This window comes from Ranitomeya variabilis, chromosome 6 (genome assembly GCF_051348905.1).
Source record: "Ranitomeya variabilis isolate aRanVar5 chromosome 6, aRanVar5.hap1, whole genome shotgun sequence".
NCBI lineage: Eukaryota > Metazoa > Chordata > Amphibia > Anura > Dendrobatidae > Ranitomeya > Ranitomeya variabilis.
Window position 1 is genome coordinate 335,889,522 of NC_135237.1, and position 22,508 is coordinate 335,912,029.

The 22,508-nt window shown below is 45.0% G+C and overlaps 1 protein-coding gene across 1 annotated transcript in view; it reads left to right on the forward strand.

The window, feature by feature from the left end:
• Nucleotides 1-22,508, forward strand: part of LOC143783273 (uncharacterized) — a 143,779-nt gene that overhangs the window by 16,195 nt on the left and 105,076 nt on the right. The window contains exon 3 of the mRNA XM_077271685.1: nucleotides 21,543-21,708. Within this exon, the coding sequence (XP_077127800.1) occupies nucleotides 21,543-21,708 (166 nt within the window). The remainder of the gene's footprint in view (nucleotides 1-21,542; nucleotides 21,709-22,508) is intronic.

Here is a 22,508-nt window from a genome sequence, read left to right on the forward strand (position 1 = left end):
TTTAGGCTGTACAGTACCAATGGTGACAGACCTAGCGAACCGCTTAGAGCGCTTAGGACAATCAGAGATAGCATGAGTGGAGTCACCACAGTAAAAACACAGCCCATTCTGACGTCTGTGTTCTTGCCGTTCAGCTCTGGTCAAAGTCCTATCATATTGCATAGGCTCAGGCCTCTGCTCAGAGGACACCGCCAAATGGCGCACAACCTTGCGTTCACGCAAACGCCGATCGATCTGAATGGCCAAGGACATTGATTCATTCAGACCAGCAGGCGTGGGAAACCCCACCATAACATCCTTAAGGGCTTCAGAAAGACCTTTTCTGAAAATTGCTGCAAGGGCACACTCATTCCATTGAGTAAGCACAGACCACTTTCTAAACTTCTGGCAATATACCTCCGCTTCATCCTGACCTTGACACAAGGCCAGCAGGATTTTCTCTGCCTGATCCACAGAGTTAGGTTCGTCATAAAGCAATCCAAGCGCCAGAAAAAACGCATCTACATTAAGCAATGCAGCATCTCCTGGCGCAAGGGAGAATGCCCAGTCTTGTGGGTCGCCACGTAACAAAGAAATAATGATTTTTACTTGCTGAATGGGGTCACCAGAGGAGCGGGGTTTCAAAGCAAGAAACAGTTTACAATTATTTTTGAAATTCAGAAATTTAGATCTATCTCCAAAAAACAAATCAGGAATTGGAACTCTAGGCTCTAACATAGGATTCTGAACTACATAATCTTGAATGCTTTGTACCCTCGCTGTGAGGTGATCAACACAAGAGGACAGACCTTGAAAGTCCATATCTACACCTGAGTCCTGAACCACCCAGCGGTTAAGGGGAAAAGAAAGACAATACACACTGCAGAGAAAAAAAAATGGTCTCAGAACTTCTCTTATCCCTCTATTGAGATGCATTAACACTTTGTGGGCCAGCTGTACTGTTATGGACCTGGTGGTTAGGTGCACCTGGAATGACCTGATGGTTAAACTAGAAGACAGGACAAGCTCTGGGAAGTGGGAACTCTGCTGACCGCAAATCCTAATCCTAACACACACACTAGAAATAGCTGTGGAGCGTACCTAACTCTCCCTAGACGCCTCTTCACAGCCTAAGAGCTGACTACCCCTAAAGATAGGAAAATAAGCCTTACCTTGCCTCAGAGAAATTCCCCAAAGGTAAAGGCAGCCCCCCACATATATTAACTGTGAGTTAAGAGGAAAGTCACAAACACAGGGATGAAACAGGTTTCAGCAAAGGAGGCCAGACTTACTAGATAGACTGAGGATAGGAAAGGGATCTATGCAGTCAGCACAAAAAAACTACAAAAAGCCACGCAGAGTGTGCAAAAAGACCCCCGCACTGACTCACGGTGCGGAGGTGCCACTCTGCAACCCAGAGCTTCCAGCTAGCAAGGCAATATCATGTTAGCAAGCTGGACTAGAACTTAGCAAGCACTAAGAAACATATTCAGTACACAATGAACAACAAATGAACTAGCAGGGACTTAGCTTTTGCTGGAGTAGACAGGTCATCAAAAAGATCCGAGAGAGATCTGAACCAGTACTAATACATTGACAGCTTGCATGGAGTAACGATCTGAGTGGAGTTAAACAGAGAAGCCAGCCTAGCCGCAAACGAGGGCAGCTGAGGAAGCAGCAGTTCCACTCACAGCCACCAGAGGGAGTCCACGGACAGAACTCGCCGAAGTACCATTCATGACCACAGGAGGGAGTTCGAGAACGGAATTCACAACACATTCCATGGCTACTTCTAGTTGCGGTGGTAAGTTCAGGGTCTGCGGTCAGTACAGGTACCACCATCTCCAGAGTACGTCTCATGCTGCTCTTAGGCCACCAGTTCATAACAGTACAACTGGCCAACAATGAGTTAACCGCATCTCAGAAGAAGGGAAGGAAAGTGCTGAGCCATTTTATTTCTGTAGTCTGTTGTGGTTTTTTTTTTGTTTTTTTTCCTTCCCTCTTTACCTCTGGGTGGCTCAGGAGTTCAGTGCTGATATGGATGTTCAGGGATTGGCTTCTCGTGTGGATCAACTTGCTGCTAGAGTACAGGGTATTTCCGATTATATCGTTCAGACTCCGGTTTTAGAGCCTAGAATTCCAACTCCTGATTTGTTTTTTGGGGATAGGTCCAAATTTCTGAGCTTTAAAAATAACTGTAAACTGTTTTTTGCTCTGAAACCCCGTTCCTCTGGTGATCCCATCCAGCAGGTTAAAATTGTTATATCTCTGCTGCGTGGTGACCCTCAGGATTGGGCATTTGCCCTGGAACCTGGGAATCCGGCGTTGCTTAATGTAGACACCTTTTTTCAGGCGCTTGGGTTATTGTATAACGAACCTAATTCAGTGGATCATGCTGAAAAGACCTTGTTGGCCCTGTCTCAGGGTCAAGAAGCGGCAGAATCATATTGCCAGAAGTTTAGAAAATGGTCTGTACTAACTAAATGGATTGAGGATGCCTTGGCGGCAATCTTCAGAAAGGGTCTTTCTGAATCTGTTAAAGATGTTATGGTGGGGTTCCCCACGCCTGCTGGGCTGAGTGATTCTATGTCTTTGGCCATTCAGATTGATCGGCGCTTGCGCAAGTGCAGAGTTGTGCACACTATGGCATTGTCTTCCGAGCGGAGTCCTGAGCCTATGCAGTGTGATAGGATTGTGTCTAGAGCTGAACGGCAAGGATTCAGATGTCAGAATAGGTTGTGTTTTTACTGCGGCGATTCTGCTCATGTTATTTCTGATTGCCCTAAGCGTACCAAGAGAATCGCTAGTTCTGTTACCATCAGTACTGTACAACCTAAATTTCTGTTATCTGTGACCCTGATCTGCTCATTATCGTCATTTTCTGTCATGGCATTTGTGGATTCAGGCGCCGCTCTAAATTTAATGGACTTAGAATTTGCCAGGCGTTGTGGTTTCCCCTTGCAGGCTTTGCAGAGTCCTATTCCTTTGAGGGGTATTGATGCTACACCGTTGGCTAAAAATAAACCTCAGTTTTGGACACAGCTGACCATGTGCATGGCGCCAGCCCATCAGGAAGATTGTCGTTTTCTGGTGTTGCATAATTTGCATGATGCTGTTGTGCTGGGTTTCCCATGGTTACAGGTGCATAATCCGGTATTGGATGGAAATCTATGTCTGTGACTAGTTGGGGTTGTCAGGGGGTTCATGGTGACGTTCCTTTGATGTCAATTGCCTCCTCCCCCTCTTCTGAAATTCCTGAGTTTTTGTCGGATTTCCAGGATGTATTCGATGAGCCCAAGTCCAGTTCCCTTCCACCGCATAGGGACTGTGATTGTGCTATTGACTTGATTCCAGGCTGCAAGTTCCCTAAGGGCCGACTTTTCAATCTGTCTGTGCCAGAACATACCGCCATGCGGAGCTATGTTAAGGAGTCCTTGGAGAAGGGGCATATTCGGCCATCTTCTTCACCATTGGGAGCAGGTTTTTTTTTTGTTGCCAAAAAAGATGGCTCCTTGAGACCCTGTATTGATTATCGCCTCTTGAATAAGATCACGGTCAAATTCCAATACCCTTTGCCTTTGCTTTCTGATCTGTTTGCTAGGATTAAGGGGGCTAGTTGGTTTACTAAGATTGACCTTCGAGGGGCATATAATCTTGTTCGTATTAAGCAGGGTGACGAATGGAAAACTGCGTTTAATACGCCCGAAGGCCATTTTGAATACCTTGTGATGCCATTCGGACTCTCTAATGCTCCATCTGTGTTTCAGTCCTTCATGCATGATATATTTCGGAATTATCTTGATAAATTCATGATTGTATATTTGGATGACATCTTAATTTTTTCCGATGATTGGGAGTCTCATGTGAAGCAAGTCAGGATGGTGTTTCAGATCCTTCGTGATAATGCCTTGTTTGTGAAGGGGTCTAAGTGCCTCTTTGGAGTACAGAAGATTTCTTTTTTGGGCTTCATTTTTTCTCCCTCATCTATAGAAATGGATCCGGTTAAGGTTCAGGCCATTCATGATTGGATCAAGCCCACATCAGTGAAGAGCCTTTAGAAATTTTTGGGCTTTGCTAACTTTTATCGCCGTTTCATTGCCAACTTCTCCAGTGTGGTTAAACACACTGACCGATTTGATGAAGAAAGGCGCTGATGTGACGAATTGGTCCTCTGCGGCTGTTTCTGCCTTTCAGGAGCTTAAACGCCGATTTACTTCTGCCCCTGTGTTGCGTCAGCCAGATGTTTCTCTTCCTTTTCAGGTTGAGGTTGACGCTTCTGAGATTGGGGCAGGGGCCGTTTTGTCTCAGAGGAATTCCGATGGTTCCTTGATGAAACCGTGTGCCTTCTTTTCTCGAAAGTTTTCGCCTGCGGAACGCAATTATGATGTCGGCAATCGTGAGTTGTTGGCTATGAAGTGGGCATTTGAGGAGTGGCAACATTGGCTTGAGGGGGCCAAGCACCGTATTGTGGTCTTGACCGATCATAAGAATCTGATTTATCTCGAGTCTGCGAAACGGCTGAATCCTAGACAGGCCCGATGGTCCCTGTTTTTCTCCGTTTTAATTTTGTGGTCTCGTATCTTCCGGGTTCTAAGAATGTTAAGGCTGATGCCCTCTCTAGGAGCTTTTTGCCTGATTCTCCTGGGGTCCTTGAGCCGGTCGGTATTCTGAAGGAAGGGGTGATTCTTTCTGCCATCTCCCCTGATTTACGACGGGTTCTTCAGGAATTTCAGGCTGATAAACCTGACCGCTGTCCTGTGGGGAAACTGTTCGTTCCTGATAAATGGACTAGTAGAGTGATTTCGGAGGTTCACTGTTCTGTGTTGGCTGGCCATCCTGGTATTTTTGGTACCAGAGATTTGGTTGGTAGGTCTTTTTGGTGGCCTTCTTTATCACGAGATGTGCGCTCTTTTGTGCAGTCCTGTGGGACTTGCGCGCGGGCCAAGCCTTGCTGTTCCCGCGCTAGTGGGTTGCTTTTGCCTTTGCCGGTCCCTGAGAGGCCTTGGACGCATATTTCTATGGATTTTATTTCGGATCTTCCTGTTTCCCAGAGGATGTTGGTTATCTGGGTGGTTTGTGACCGGTTTTCTAAGATGGTTCATTTGGTGCCTTTGCCTAAGTTGCCTTCCTCTTCTGATTTGGTTCCTTTGTTTTTTCAGCATGTGGTTCGTTTGCATGGTATTCCGGAGAATATTGTGTCCGACAGAGGTTCCCAGTTTGTCTCTAGGTTTTGGCGTGCCTTTTGTACTAAGCTGGGCATTGATTTGTCTTTTTCTTCCGCATTTCATCCTCAGACAAATGGCCAAACCGAGCGAACTAATCAGACTTTGGAAACTTATTTGAGATGCTTTGTGTCTGCTGATCAGGATGATTGGGTGGCTTTCTTGCCATTGGCCGAGTTTGCCCTTAATAATCGGGCTAGTTCTGCTACATTGGTTTCACCCTTCTTTTGTAACTCTGGCTTTCATCCTCGTTTTTCTTCGGGGCAGGTTGAACCTTCTGATTGTCCTGGGGTGGACTCTGTGGTTGACAGATTGCAACAAATTTGGGCTCATGTTGTTGACAATTTGGTGTTGTCTCAGGAGGGGGCTCAACGTTTTGCAAACCGTCGTCGGTGTGTTGGTTCCCTGTTGTGAAATTGGATTTTGGGCTCCCCCGGTGGCCACTGGTGGAATTGAACTGGTGTGCGTCATCCTCTCTGTTCACCTGTTTCCATCAGGATGTGGGAGTCGCTATTTAGCCTTGCTCCTCTGTCACTTCCATGCCGGTCAACATTGTAATCAGAAGCCTTTCTGTGCATGTTCCTGCTGCTAGACAACTCCCAGCTAAGTTGGACTTTTGTCCTTGTTTGTTTTTGCATTTTGTTCCAGTTCACAGCTGTAGTTTCGTTTCTGTGTCTGGAAAGCTCTTGTGATCTGAAATTGCCACTCTGATGTTATGAGTTAATACTAGAGTCTTAAAGTAATTTCAGGATGGTGTTTTGATAGGGTTTTCAGCTGACCATGAAAGTGCCCTTTCTGTCTTCCTGCTATCTAGTAAACGGACCTCAATTTTGCTAAACCTATTTTCATACTACGTTTGTCATTTCATCTAAAATCACCGCCAATATTTGTGGGGGCCTCTGTCTGCCTTTCGGGGAAATTTCTCTAGAGGTGAGCCAGGACTATATTTTCCTCTGCCAGGATTAGTTAGTCCTCCGGCCGGCGCTGGGCGTCTAGGGATAAAACGCAGGCTACGCTACCCGGCTACTGTTAGTTGTGCGGCAGGTTTAGTTCATGGTCAGTTTAGTTTCCATCCTTCCAAGAGCTAGTTCTTATGTTTGCTGGGCTATGTTCTCTTGCCATTGAGAACCATAACAGTTTGACCGGCCACAAAGGGTTAAATTAATTGACAGAGAAAGGAGAGAAAAGAGAAGTCTGCTGAAGATTTTTTTTTTTTTTCCTTCAGTTCTGAGTGTGCTTGTAATTGAATCTCTTGCAAGTCTGCCTATATTGCAGCCTTTCTCTCTCTCTCTCCTTCTAATCCTGGAATGGCTCTGTGTTCACCTGTTTAAAATGGATATTCAGAGTTTAGCTGCAGGTTTGAATAATCTCACCACGAAAGTTCAAAATTTACAAGATTTTGTTGTTCATGTTCCTATATCTGAACCTAGAATTCCTTTGCCTGAATTTTTCTCGGGGAATAGATCTTGCTTTCAAAATTTCAAAAATAATTGCAAGTTGTTTTTGTCCCTGAAATCTCGCTCTGCTGGAGATCCTGCTCAGCAGGTCAGGATTGTGATTTCCTTGCTCCGGGGCGACCCTCAGGATTGGGCTTTTGCATTGGCTCCAGGGGATCCTGCGTTGCTCAATGTGGATGCGTTTTTTCTGGCCTTGGGGTTGCTTTATGAGGAACCTCAGTTAGAACTTCAGGCGGAAAAGGCCTTGATGTCCCTATCTCAGGGGCAAGACGAAGCTGAAATATACTGCCAGAAATTCCGTAAATGGGCTGTGCTTACTCAGTGGAATGAGTGCGCCCTGGCGGCGAATTTCAGAGAGGGTCTCTCTGATGCCGTTAAGGATGTTATGGTGGGGTTCCCTGTGCCTGCGGGTCTGAATGAGTCCATGACAATGGCTATCCAGATCGATAGGCGTCTGCGGGAGCGCAAACCTGTGCACCATTTGGCGGTGTCTACTGAGAAGACGCCAGAGAATATGCAATGTGATAGAATTCTGTCCAGAAGTGAACGGCAGAATTTTAGACGAAAAAATGGGTTGTGCTTCTATTGCGGTGATTCAACTCATGTTATATCAGCATGCTCTAAGCGTACTAAGAAGCTTGATAAGTCTGTTTCAATTGGCACTTTGCAGTCTAAGTTTATTCTATCTGTGACCCTGATTTGTTCTTTATCATCTATTACCGCGGATGCCTATGTCGACTCTGGCGCCGCTTTGAGTCTTATGGATTGGTCCTTTGCCAAACGCTGTGGGTATGATTTGGAGCCTCTTGAAACTCCTATACCCCTGAAGGGGATTGACTCCACCCCATTGGCTAGCAATAAACCACAATACTGGACACAAGTAACTATGCGGATTAATCCGGATCACCAGGAGATTATTCGCTTTCTTGTGCTGTATAACCTACATGATGTGTTGGTGCTTGGATTGCCATGGCTGCAATCTCATAACCCAGTCCTTGACTGGAAAGCTATGTCTGTGTTAAGCTGGGGATGTAAGGGGACGCATGGGGACGTACCTGTGGTTTCCATTTCATCATCTATTCCCTCTGAGATTCCTGAATTCTTGACTGAATATCGTGACGTTTTTGAAGAACCTAAGCTTGGTTCATTACCTCCGCACCGGGAGTGCGATTGTGCCATAGATTTGATTCCGGGTAGTAAATACCCTAAGGGTCGTTTATTTAATCTGTCTGTGCCTGAACATGCTGCTATGCGAGAATATATAAAGGAGTCCTTGGGAAAGGGACATATTCGTCCTTCGTCATCTCCCTTAGGAGCCGGTTTTTTCTTTGTGGCTAAGAAAGATGGCTCTTTGAGGCCGTGCATTGATTATCGGCTTTTGAATAAAATCACGGTTAAATATCAATATCCGTTGCCACTGCTGACTGATTTGTTTGCTCGCATAAAGGGGGCCAAGTGGTTCTCTAAGATAGATCTCCGTGGGGCGTATAATTTGGTGCGAATTAAGCAGGGGGATGAGTGGAAAACCGCATTTAATACGCCCGAGGGCCACTTTGAGTATTTGGTGATGCCTTTTGGTCTTTCAAATGCCCCTTCAGTCTTTCAGTCCTTTATGCATGACATTTTCCGTGATTATTTGGATAAATTTATGATTGTGTATCTGGATGATATTTTGATTTTTTCGGATGACTGGGACTCTCATGTCCAGCAGGTCAGGAGGGTTTTTCAGGTTTTGCGGTCTAATTCCTTGTGTGTGAAGGGTTCTAAGTGCGTTTTTGGGGTTCAAAAGATTTCCTTTTTGGGATATATTTTTTCCCCCTCTTCCATCGAGATGGATCCTGTCAAGGTTCAGGCTATTTGTGATTGGACGCAACCCTCTTCTCTTAAGAGTCTTCAGAAATTTTTGGGCTTTGCTAACTTTTATCGTCGATTTATTGCTGGTTTTTCTGATGTTGTTAAACCATTGACTGATTTGACTAAGAAGGGTGCTGATGTTGCTGATTGGTCCCCTGCTGCTGTGGAGGCCTTTCGGGAGCTTAAGCGCCGCTTTTCTTCCGCCCCTGTGTTGCGTCAGCCTGATGTTGCTCTTCCTTTTCAGGTTGAGGTCGACGCTTCTGAAATCGGAGCTGGGGCGGTTTTGTCGCAGAGAAGTTCCGATTGCTCCGTGATGAGACCTTGTGCTTTTTTCTCACGTAAATTTTTGCCCGCCGAGCGGAATTATGATGTTGGGAATCGGGAGCTTTTGGCCATGAAGTGGGCTTTTGAGGAGTGGCGTCATTGGCTTGAGGGGGCTAGACATCAGGTGGTGGTATTGACTGACCACAAAAATCTAATTTATCTTGAGTCCGCCAGATGCCTGAATCCTAGACAGGCGCGCTGGTCGTTGTTTTTCTCTCGGTTTAATTTTGTGGTGTCCTACCTGCCGGGTTCTAAGAATGTTAAGGCGGATGCCCTTTCTAGGAGTTTTGAGCCTGACTCCCCTGGTAATTCTGAACCTACAGGTATCCTTAAGGATGGAGTGATATTGTCTGCCGTTTCTCCAGACCTGCGGCGGGCCTTGCAGGAGTTTCAGGCGGATAGACCTGATCGTTGCCCACCTGGTAGACTGTTTGTTCCTGATGATTGGACCAGTAAAGTCATTTCTGAGGTTCATTCTTCTGCGTTGGCAGGTCATCCTGGAATCTTTGGTACCAGGGATTTGGTGGCAAGGTCCTTCTGGTGGCCTTCCCTGTCTCGAGATGTGCGAGGCTTCGTGCAGTCTTGTGACGTTTGTGCTCGGGCCAAGCCTTGTTGTTCTCGGGCTAGTGGATTGTTGTTGCCCTTGCCTATCCCGAAGAGGCCCTGGACGCACATCTCGATGGATTTTATTTCGGATCTTCCTGTTTCTCAGAAGATGTCTGTCATCTGGGTGGTGTGTGATCGTTTCTCTAAGATGGTCCATTTGGTTCCCCTGCCTAAGTTGCCTTCTTCTTCCGAGTTGGTTCCTCTGTTTTTTCAAAATGTGGTCCGTTTGCATGGTATTCCGGAGAATATCGTTTCTGACAGAGGTACCCAATTCGTGTCTAGATTTTGGCGAGCATTCTGTGCTAGGATGGGCATAGATTTGTCTTTCTCGTCTGCTTTCCATCCTCAGACTAATGGCCAGACCGAGCGGACGAATCAGACCTTGGAGACATATTTGAGGTGTTTTGTGTCTGCAGATCAGGATGATTGGGTTGCTTTTTTGCCTTTAGCGGAGTTTGCCCTCAATAATCGGGCCAGCTCTGCCACCTTGGTGTCTCCCTTTTTCTGTAATTCGGGGTTTCATCCTCGATTTTCTTCTGGTCAGGTGGAATCTTTGGATTGTCCTGGAGTGGATGCTGTGGTGGAGAGGTTGCATCAGATTTGGGGGCAGGTAGTGGACAATTTGAAGTTGTCCCAGGAGAAGACTCAGCTTTTTGCCAACCGCCGGCGTCGGGTTGGTCCTCGGCTTTGTGTTGGGGACTTGGTGTGGTTGTCTTCTCGTTTTGTCCCTATGAGGGTTTCTTCTCCCAAGTTTAAGCCTCGGTTCATCGGCCCGTACAAGATATTGGAGATTCTTAACCCTGTGTCCTTCCGTTTGGACCTCCCTGCATCTTTTTCTATTCATAATGTTTTTCATCGGTCATTATTGCGCAGGTATGAGGTACCGGTTGTGCCTTCCGTTGAGCCTCCTGCTCCGGTGTTGGTTGAGGGCGAGTTGGAGTACGTTGTGGAAAAAATCTTGGACTCCCGTGTTTCCAGACGGAAACTCCAGTATCTGGTCAAATGGAAGGGATACGGTCAGGAGGATAATTCTTGGGTGACTGCCTCTGATGTTCATGCCTCCGATTTGGTCCGTGCCTTTCATAGGGCTCATCCTGATCGCCCTGGTGGTTCTGGTGAGGGTTCGGTGCCCCCTCCTTGAGGGGGGGGTACTGTTGTGAAATTGGATTTTGGGCTCCCCCGGTGGCCACTGGTGGAATTGAACTGGTGTGCGTCATCCTCTCTGTTCACCTGTTTCCATCAGGATGTGGGATTCGCTATTTAGCCTTGCTCCTCTGTCACTTCCATGCCGGTCAACATTGTAATCAGAAGCCTTTCTGTGCATGTTCCTGCTGCTAGACAACTCCCAGCTAAGTTGGACTTTTGTCCTTGTTTGTTTTTGCATTTTGTTCCAGTTCACAGCTGTAGTTTCGTTTCTGTGTCTGGAAAGCTCTTGTGATCTGAAATTGCCACTCTGATGTTATGAGTTAATACTAGAGTCTTAAAGTAATTTCAGGATGGTGTTTTGATAGGGTTTTCAGCTGACCATGAAAGTGCCCTTTCTGTCTTCCTGCTATCTAGTAAGCGGACCTCAATTTTGCTAAACCTATTTTCATACTACGTTTGTCATTTCATCTAAAATCACCGCCAATATTTGTGGGGGCCTCTGTCTGCCTTTCGGGGAAATTTCTCTAGAGGTGAGCCAGGACTATATTTTCCTCTGCCAGGATTAGTTAGTCCTCCGGCCGGCGCTGGGCGTCTAGGGATAAAACGCAGGCTACGCTACCCGGCTACTGTTAGTTGTGCGGCAGGTTTAGTTCATGGTCAGTTTAGTTTCCATCCTTCCAAGAGCTAGTTCTTATGTTTGCTGGGCTATGTTCTCTTGCCATTGAGAACCATAACAGTTCCCGGCTTCGGGTTGGGGATTTGGTCTGGTTGTCTTCCCGTCATGTCCCTATGAAGGTTTCATCCCCTAAGTTTAAACCTCGGTTTATTGGCCCTTATAGGATTTCTGAGATTATCAATCCAGTGTCTTTTCGTTTTGCCCTTCCAGCTTCTTTTTCCATCCATAACGTTTTTCATAGATCTTTGTTGTGGAAATATGTGGTGCCCGTTGTTCCCTCTGTTGATCCTCCTGCCCCGGTGTTGATTGATGGGGAGTTGGAGTATGTGGTGGAGAAGATTTTGGATTCTCGCTTTTCGAGGCGGAAGCTTCAGTATCTTGTCAAGTGGAAGGGGTATGGCCAGGAGGATAATTCTTGGGTTGTTGCCTCCGAAGTTCATGCTGATGATTTGGTTCGTGCCTTTCATTTGGCTTGTCCGGATCGGCCTGGGGGCTCTGGTGAGGGTTCGGTGACCCCTCCTCAAGGGGGGGGGTACTGTTGTGAATTCTGCTCTTGGGCTCCCTCCGGTGGTTGTAAGTGGTAGCGCTGCTGTCTCTGAATCGCAGCATTTATCAGGTGTGTTCACTTTTTGCAATCTGGACTGGGCTATTTAGTCTTGCTTCACCCTTTAGTCAGTGCCAGTTGCCCATTGTTCCTGGAGGATTCACATGCCTGCCTGGTCTCTTCTGCTTTGCAGTTCATTTCAACAAAGATAAGTTCTGGCCTTGATTTTTGCTGTCCACATGTTGTGGCCTTATTGTTCAGTTCTTTTCCATGTTTTTGTCTTGTCCAGCTTGGTTTGTATAAGGATTTGTTTAGCCAAGCTGGTATCTCTGGAGATGCAGATATACCCTCCATGTCTTTAGTTAGCTGTGGAGATTTTGTATTTTCTGTGGTGGATATTTTCTAGTGTTTTAATACTGACCGCATAGTACTCTGTCCTATCCTTTCTATTTAGCTAGAAGTGGCCTCCTTTGCTAAATTTCATTTCCGTCTGTGTATGTTTTTTCCCTCTCCTCTCACAGTCAATATTTGTGGGGGGCTGCTTATCTTTTGGGGATTTTCTCTGAGGCAAGATAGTTTTCCCTTTTCTATCTCTAGGGGTAATTAGTCCTCCGGCTGTGTCGAGATGTCTAGGGAGCGCTAGGTACATTCCATGGCTACTTCTAGTTGCGGTGTTAAGTTCAGGGTCTGCGGTCAGTACAGGTACCACCTTCTCCAGAGTACGTCTCATGCTGCTCTTAGGCCACCAGTTCATAACACGCCTCTCCACCGCTGAAGCTCTCACTCCATCTTCTGGACACCTCACTCGAGTATAAGCTGAGGGGGCTTTTTCAGCACAAAAAAATGTGCTGAAATGCTTGGCTTGTACTCGAGGATATATGGTACATTTCTAATTGGAGATATTTGCTAATATTATTAATATTCCACCTACTACATATTGGGATAGGATCTTGGAGATGGGAATACCCCTTTAATAATCCCTAATAATCAATTTACATGTGATTTATTGAATACATTTCTGCAATTGTCCCATTTATCTAAAAGCAGCTTCCATAAAACCTTGCCCATGATTTAGAAACAAAGCCATTGCAGTAAAAAAATGACTTTCAGCAGCAAATCTGCTTAAATCTGCTTAATGAGGATTTACTAGTGATGAGCGAGTGTACTCATTACTGGGGTTTCCCCGAGCATGCTCAGGTGGTCTCCGAGTATTTTGGCATCCTTGGAGATTTAGTTTTTGTCACTGCAGCTGCATGATTTGTGGCTGGTAGACAGGCTGATTACATGTGGGAATTCCTTAACAAACAGGCAACCCCCACATGTATTCAGGCGGTCTAGCAGTCGCAAATCATGCAGCTGCGGTGAGGGAAACTAAATCTCTGAGCACGCCAAAATACTCGCAGTCCACACGAGCGTGCTCGGGGTAACCCAAGTAATAAGTATACTCGTTCATCACTAGAATTCACCCTAATAGTGCACAGTTGTTGTTAACCCCTTAATCCATTGACTGTGTGATTTTATTTAACATCTTCCTGTCACAGCAAATTTCAATTTTTTCAGTTTTGTTTTTCTTCCTCTTCTTCCAAAAGCCATAACTTTTTTTTTAATTTTTCTGTCAATATAGATCTATGAGGACTTGTTTTTTGCAGGACGAGTTGAACTTTTGAATTACACCATTCATTGTACCACATAGTGTACTGTAAAAAAATTCAAAGTGCTTTGAAATTGTGAAAAAAAACACAATTCTAACATTGTGTTTATGGAATTGTTTTTACAGCGAACATTGTGTGGTAAATATATCAATACAATTACGGTGATACCAAACTTGCCTAGTTTATTTTATTATTTTAGCTTTTCTGCATGAAAGCTCCCAGCTGTTCAATATTGGCCACTCCCCTCTAGTATTTATTCTGGGCCATGGCAAGCACACATTGCCCTCTTGGTAGTTTGCTGTTGATGTTTGAGAAGGATTTTGGTGGATTTATCTGAGACTGTTACCAGGTTTTGCTTGTGTGCCAATTCCCTTCCTTCTCATACTTTTGGTTTTACCCCATCCTCCACTCCCCAGAGTTTACCTCTGTTGTTTGTGTGAGTATATTTGTATGATTGGTATTTTCCTTTATCCCTGCATTACCTTGTTAGTCTTGCTAGTGTATTATGGTAAATTACTTCTCTCTTTTTCCCTGGATGGGGAAGGGTACAGACAGATGGCAGATTCAGAAGCTAAGTCAAGCTACGTGGCCCCGAGGTCTTCACCATCAGAAGTAATCTGGGGAACAGGGTGAGGTAGGGTGCCCCTAGAGTTAAGGACAGGAAAGGAGCCCTTGATCCTGAGACATCTGACAACAGACTCATAACAGTATTGTTGAGCAGCTGTTAAACGCAGCTTGTAAAGGAGCATGGACTGGGTATTGAAACAGCACTGCAGCATAGTGTTTGGGAGAGAAGGAAGCAAAATTATGTGATGAAGATTTTTTTCAAAAATTCATCTCTTTACAATGCCCAGAAAATTATTAACTTAAAAACAAATGTTAGTTTTTCTTGAAGATTACATTTGTTTTTATATTTTTAGTAGAATAAGCATACATGAAATACATGCTATATAAATAAGGTAGATAACACATGACTTGAGAGCACATGAAGCCAAAATGATTTTATACATATTTGTTTCTGTCAGTGAAATATGATATATATGTTAATACCCACAAATCCATGCATACATCTATTTATGGTTCATCTCTATGGTAGAATTTTTCTGCACATATGGCACCCAATGAAGCCAGTACAGCAATTAATGGTGGCTGTACCAGCTCTGTGCAAAGGTGCTTAGGCCTTTAGGTAGGTTCTCCATGAATATACACGTGTTTAAAGCCCATGTACTATATATGCTTTAGATTTACCCAGCCCCATTGAAAAACTCATACCCAACATAACTCCCAATGGGTCGGTCGAACATTTACTCAAACATTAAAAAGAAAATATTTAGAAGAAGTACTCAGTAACGTCATCATTCTCATAGCCTAAACACCTCAGATACACGACTGTGGCTCATGCTCAGCAGCTGATGTAATGCAGGGCACCTATTAAATTTATGAATAGTAATGTTGAAATGCAGCTCATGTTTATTTAACATTCATAAGTCACAAACCTGGTATATGCCCAGCTCTAGACCTGTCAGGAATACATAGTGAACATTGCTGTAAAATTGCTCTATTAAATCTATAAAGACTCTAAGAAAATAACCTAGGCGTGAGCCTGCTGACAGGTACTGGAACGAATAACCTGTGCTTTTCCACGTGACAACTGCTTATGCCAGGGCAACGAACATTGGCAGTATCGTAAACCCTAAAATGCAGTAAAGTTGCGGCCATCCCTTCCTTCCATGTCCTGTCTCCATTTATGTTATAGCCTTGTAATTCATATCACGTATTAAGAGTTGTATAGCACAAGATAGAGATAAGTGTCATAAAGAATAACAAAACGCCCAATGCTTTCTCACTTGGACATTATGATGACATGCGAAGTTACATTGATACCTATGAAAAATATTTATTCCTATTTGAGGAGCCTGCACCATTCCCGGCAGATGAGTGCTTTGTTATTCAGCTATCATCTGCTTCTAAGGGTATGTCTCCATGGTTCGTATCGGCAGTGCTTTGGATTCAGCTCCGTCCAAAGTGCTGCCCGCTTTTGTATGAGCCGTGATTCCGCATGTGTTCATTGAACCATGCGGAATCACAGCATCCTATACATTGGACTGTGATATTTATCTTGTGGAGACTGAGCTTCTCCGCAAGATAAATTGACATGCTGTGTTCTAGAAAGACGCGCCGCATGTGCGTATACGCAGGGAAGCCGGAGGTGTTCCTGCACGCAAAGTGGAGATGTGATTTCGTAAGATCCCATCCACTATGCTGTAACATTTGGACGCTGCGGCTGTACGCAGCATTCAATCCGCAGTGAATACTGACCGTGGAAACATACCCTAACAGGCACAAGTGGTGCAGAACTCGCCCATGGTTGTTAACCTGTTGCATGCTGCTGTCACTTTCTGATGGTGGCATTTACAGTGTGTGGCCCGAGGTGGCGCACTGTTCTTACCTCCCATCAGCTCCCTGCAATGTGATTACCAAGTACCAATGGCTTGCCACGACTGCTCAAATAAATGAGAGCCATTTTCCGAGACCCGTTGCATCTCCATTTTTCATGATCTGGGGTGGGTGAGGGCTTATTTTTTGTGTGCTGAGCTGACATTTTTATTGATACCATTTTGGGGTGTATGCAATCTTTTGATCGCCTGTTATTGCATTTTATTGCAATATTGCAGCAACTAGAAATTCTGGCATTTCAAATTTTTTTCTCGTTATGATTATGTGTATTGTCCATAGAGAGAGACAGGAAAAGTCTTATTATGGGATTAAAGGGAGATCTCATACCCTTTACAAATGGCCATGGTCACTGCAGTTACAATAAGCAGCTCAGACAGGGAGAAAATATAGAATATTGGAATTTTTATTCATCCGATATTAATGAGATGTATATTTCTCCCGGAGACACACTGTCTGAGCTGCTGATTGTAACTGCAGTGACCATGGCCACTGGTAAAGGTTGAGATCTCCCTTTAATCCACTCAAAAACTAATAAGACTTTTCCTGTCTCTCTCTCTATGGACAACACACATCCTCTTCGGTCACCTGTGCATAAAGAGGATTCCTTGCATGTTAATTAAAGGGCACCTGTCACCACGTTTTTGGAAGATGGGATAAAAATAGCGTTAAATAGGGGCAGAGGTGGGCGTTACATTAGTGTGTTTGTTATGCGTTTATTACCCACCGAAGCTGCCAAAATACCTTTGCAAAGTCTCCGTTTTCGCCTGTCAATCAGGCTGGTCTGGTCAAAAGGGCGTGTTGTCTTCCCCCAGATCTTGCTTAGTATTCCGTTGGTGGCGTACTGGTTTGCGCATGCCCAAGGTCCCGAATCCACTGCACAGGGGAGTTAAAAGAGCGCGATGTGCACTATTTCATTGGTGATTGGTGGGGGCGGCCATCTTCCTTTGGCCGCGCGTGCGCAGAAGCGGTGCTCTGCTGGCCGCGGCTTCAGGAAAATGGCCGCGGGATGCCGCGCGTGCGGAGATGGAGATCGCGGCGGCCATTTTCCTGAAGCAGAGTTCGCATCTGGGGGAAGACACCACGCCCTTTTGACCAGACCAGCCTGATTGACAGGCGAAAACGGAGACTTTGCAAAGGTACAGGGCCGGCGTTAGGGGCAGGCAGACTAGGCAGCTGCCTGGGGCCCCCGCTGCCCTAGGGGCCCCCAGCCAGGGGCAGACATACTGTTGATGGCACTGCTCTGGGGCCCAGAGGTGGAGGGGGGCCCCTGCAGGCAGGCCCGGTATCATGCAGGATCGGGCCCCTCTCACTCCCTCCTGTAATCATGGAACACCGAGTGTCGGGGAGAGAGCGGGGCGCGAAGTGCAGGAGATCAAAAAGGGGGCGTGTCATGCAGGGAGAGACGCTGGCCAATGAACGCTTTCCTTACCTCACAGTGACCAGACTGAGGAGAGCGCTCACTGGCTGCCGTCTGTCCCCCTGCATGGAGCGTCCCAATGGTGAGTGCTCACCTACAGTCAGGGGCCCCAGCTGCACAGCACATAGAGCCATCATGGAGGAAGAGCAGGACTTCTTCTGCTCCCTCCACTGTTCTGTTCAGAGCAGGCTGCACCTCACAGAGAAGAGATGGGGAGGAGCTCACTGCAGGGGACAGCACGGCAGCAGCAGGGGGCCGATATCAGTGCTGCCTGCTCTGTGCCCCATCCCCCACAGTGGGGTCTGCAGCCCTCTCCAGCTGAACTGACCTGCAGGGCTCATCTGATCACCTATACAAGATTAGTATGTATGTATGTATATGCTTGTATATGCATGTGTGCATCTGTGTGTATCTATGTGTATGTTTCTATCTGTGTGTGTATCTGTGTATGTACAGTATATGTGTGTATGTATATGGTATAGTTGTATGGCTGTGTGTGTATGCATGTACAGTATGTGTGTATCTGTGTATGTGCAATAATTTGTATGGATATATGGTATATATGTATGTTTATGTGCATGTACATACAGTATATGTGTATGTATATGTGTGTACGGTATGTGTATATACTGTATGTGTGTATGTACGGTACGTGTATGTGTATCTGTATGTTCGGTATGTGTGTGTATGCATGTACGGTATATGTATGTATGTACGGTATGTGCATTTGGGTGTATTTTATATGTATGTACGGTATGTGTGTACTATATGTACTGTATATAACTGTGTATGTACGGTATATGTGTGTGTATCTGTGTGTATGTACGGTATATGTGTGTACGGCATTTGTGTGAATGTACGGTATATGCATGTATGTACGGTATGTGTATGTATGATGGTATATGTATGTGTATCTGTTTGTATGTATGATATATGTATGTGTTTGCATATACTGTATTTGTATGTGTATCTGTGTGTACATACGGTGTATGTATGTGTATTTGTGTGTATGTACGGTATGTGTATACTATATGTGTATATAACTGTATGTGTGTATGCATGTAATGTGTATGTCTGTGTGTGTGTATGTACGGTATGTGTATCTGTGTGTATGTACGGTGTATGTATGTACAGTATATGCCGGAACAAAAATCATTGTTCTCATCAGCACATCGCCCAGTTAAAACTGCAGATATTCTGCTAAGATGATACTGTATGGGGACAGATTGATTTACTAGTAGTGTTGAGCGATACCGTCCGATACTTGAAAGTATCGGTATCGGAAAGTATCGGCCGATACCGGCAAAGTATCGGATCCAATCCGATACCGATACCCGATACCAATACAAGTCAATGGGACTCAAGTATCGGACGGTATTCCTGATGGTTCTCAGGGTCTGAAGAAGAGGAAACTTTCCTTCAGGCCCTGGGATCCATATTAATGTGTAAAAGAAAGAATTAAAATAAAAAATATTGCTATACTCACCTCTCCGACGAAGCCTGGACCTCACCGAGGGAACCGGCAGCGTTGTTTGCTTAAAATTCGCGCGTTTACTTCCTTACGTGAAGTCCCGGCTTGTGATTGGTCGCGTCGCCCCTGTGGCCGCGACGCGACCAATCACAGCAAGCCGTGACGTAATTTTAGGTCCTTCAGGATTTTAAAATTACGTTCTGGCTTGTGATTGGTCGCGTCACGGTCACATGGGCGACGCGACCAATCACAAGCCGTGACGTCACGGGAGGCAGGACACGCGCGCATTTTAAAATGCGCGCGTGTCCTGCCTCCCGTGACGTCACGGCTTGTGATTGGTCGCGTCGCGGTCACATGGGCGACGCGACCAATCACAAGCCAGAACGTAATTTTAAAATCCTGAAGGACCTAAAATTACGTCACAGCTTGCTGTGATTGGTCGCGTCGCCCATGTGACCGCGACGCGACCAATCACAAGCCAGAACGTAATTTTAAAAGCCTGAAGGACCTAAAATTACGTCACGGCTTGCTGTGATTGGTCGCGTCGCGGCCACATGGGCGACGCGACCAATCACAAGCCGGGACTTCACGTAAGGAAGTAAACGCGCGAATTTTAAGCAAACAACGCTGCCGGTTCCCTCGCTGAGGTCCAGGCTGCGTCGGAGAGGTGAGTATAGCAATATTTTTTTTATTTTAATTCTCTCTTTTACACATTTTTACATTAATGTTGTTTCGATACCGATACCCGATACCACAAAAGTATCGGATCTCGGTATCGGAATTCCGATACCCGCAAGTATCGGCCGATACCCGATACTTGCGGTATCGGAATGCTCAACACTATTTACTAGTGATCATTCTGTCCCCAGCCAGTGTAAAGAGGCTGGAAACAAGTGGCGAATGACTTCAATATTGTTGATCACGCTCGTTTAGTGGCCTGAAATCAGCGCATGTAGCTACAACCAAAATGTTTCTGTTGGTGCAATATGTTAGCATTTGGGGCCCCATTTTAAACTTTTGCCTAGGGCCCCACTTTGCCTAAAACCGGCCCTGCAAAGGTATTTCGGCAGCATAGGTGGGTAATAAACGCATAACAAACACACTAATGTAACGCCCACCTCTGCCCCTATTTAATGCTATTTTTATCCCATCTTCCAAAAACGTGGTGACAGGTGCCCTTTAAGCTGCCTCACATCTCTTTGAGCACTTACATAAAGGCAGCTTGGAGTGCCAGCTCCTATTTTCTTATGGCAAGTGGTAGAGGAAAGAAAAAAGGGAGGGAGGGGGGATATGAGGGACCTCGAGGATTTTCAATATTTTCTATGACATATACTGTCTTAAATCCATATTTCATAAAATTCAGACTAATCTAAGAGAAAACCTGCTCCCATCAATACTAAATCAGAGGCTTATTTTGTAACTGAAAATATTTGAGGGACCGAAATTACTGATAAATTAATCCTCAATCGACGAATGACCTCTATTGACAATAGTGCATTCTCTGGTATGTTCTCTAAAACAAATGCACAGTGGGTAAAAGTGAAATAATGGTCAAAATGGTTTAAACAACAATTATTTTTTTGCATTTGGGTAGTCAGACATTTGTAAGTGAAAGTCCAGTTTAGTCTGAGAAAAATGGATTCTACGAATGCAAATATTTAATGTACACAGGCGTGCAGGAATGAGACACGTGAAATTCATTAAGATCTTGGCTAGCTTTATCAGTGGCGTGTGCCTCTGTGCACCTTGCTAGAAGTGTTACTCCAATGTGGGACTAGAGTAACATTTTTGGCATACGAAACATTGCCAATCCTTTGAGACTGACATGCTGGCCTAGCCACACACTCTCCTGCCCCAGGTTCTTTCCAGCATTGCCCACCTTGGCGGAGCTGCTTGAAACTGACATGAAAACGGACAAACTTGCATACTTTCGGTGCAATTTCATGTTACACAAAAATGAAGCAGCTATTAAATTTAATTTTCACCAAATTTTGTAGCAAAAACACTTTGATGTATCATCACCTATGTGTTTTTTTAGCTTATGTTGCTCATGCAAGGTCAAATTCTGGTACTGGTTAATAGATTGTGTTGACTTTGCCATTTACGGTGCTCTCATACTTGGTCGGGTTTAAATCATCGGAGCATTACAGAGACAGTATATTATAAAATCTCATCCACACATTGTACAGAAAATCTTCAGCTAAAACTGTCTGGAGCTGCAGATTTCACATCTAGCTGTGGATATTCCGACTTTTTGTGACTTGCTTGACTCTGTCAAACTACCTTGCTGGTTGCAGTGTGACCCCATTCACCTGCTTTATGTTGCGAACCAACAGTTTGCACCGCGCGATCCTTGGCCCAAGCCTAAGTCTGCAGAATTTCCAAAGCAGAATTCACAGTGAAATTCATACAATTTAGTGTGGATTATTTAATTGCTGAGATTCCACAGTAGATCCTTTGTAAGGCAATGATTGCAATCCCAGAAATGCTGCATTTATTCTGCTGTGTCTTTTCTGCAGGTGTACTAAAATGTGCAGTAGCAATCTGTAGCAATTTGGTAGATTCAGTGATTGTGCAGGGAAACAGTGGAAAGATTATATTATCTGTTTTAATAGTATACTGCAAAGGTTTAATAATTTTAAAGAAATAATATAATGCTGTTTTATGCTGTTACTTCATAATAGAAAAGGAGTGTTTGTGAATTACATATAGCACTTCTAAGCTTGTTTTCTTACAGAATCCGTGTGCCCTACCCGAATTCCTGTAGCGTCACGGGATGAAAAGGGTTTTGAGCTTCTTGTGGGAATGAAAATTCATAAAAAAGGTGAAAAGATAATAGGATCACTGGCATCGGAAAAAGCCTATCTACTTAACCCTGATGTAGATGTGACTGAAAATACAAGGTAAAAATCCTGTTATTCATATGCAATATTCAATGCAGATCTACTCTAACTAATACATTCTAAATAATCACTGATGATTAATCATTTACATAGAAAATATAAAATAAATGAAAGCTCTAGAAATGTTTTGAGAATGATTTCCACAAAGACATGTCGTGCAAGACGGGGACAACCACCAGGGGTAGCAGAAGGGAGGTAACAGAAGCTCACCTGAAGCGAAGATCTGATGAGCTGGGCAAAACTCCGCTAGGGGGCAGTAGAGAGGTCGGACAAGTGAAGCCAAGCAACAGTCGGGAACGCAGTATCAGAGGAGAAGACAGAAGCAAGGTCTGAATTAAGCCAGGGGTCAGAAGCCAGTCGGAAGCGCGGTACCAAGAGGACTAGGCAAAAACATATCCAGAAACACACCAAAGATCAGAGCCAGACGGGACAATACAAAACAGGAACGCAAGACGGAAGGGCAGGTCAGAAATCAAGCCAGGTCATGCACAGCGGGGAATAGACACACAGGACGCACCAAGTCAGAGGTCAGGTATGGGGCAAATATGAACACAGGCAGTCAGGTAGCAAAGGACACACTCAGGGTACGCTAGGTCATCTGCTCTAGCCAAAGACATGAACTATTACTGACATTAGCTGCCAGCAACGGAGCAGGGAAATAGCCACCCATACACCAGAGCAAGGCAGAAAAGGTTAACCCGCGCATGATCAGGTAAAGAAAGAGATAGCCTGAAATAAAACCTGACCTGGATCATGACAATACAGAATTTGTGCAAATGTTGTGTGTTTCCATTTCCCAG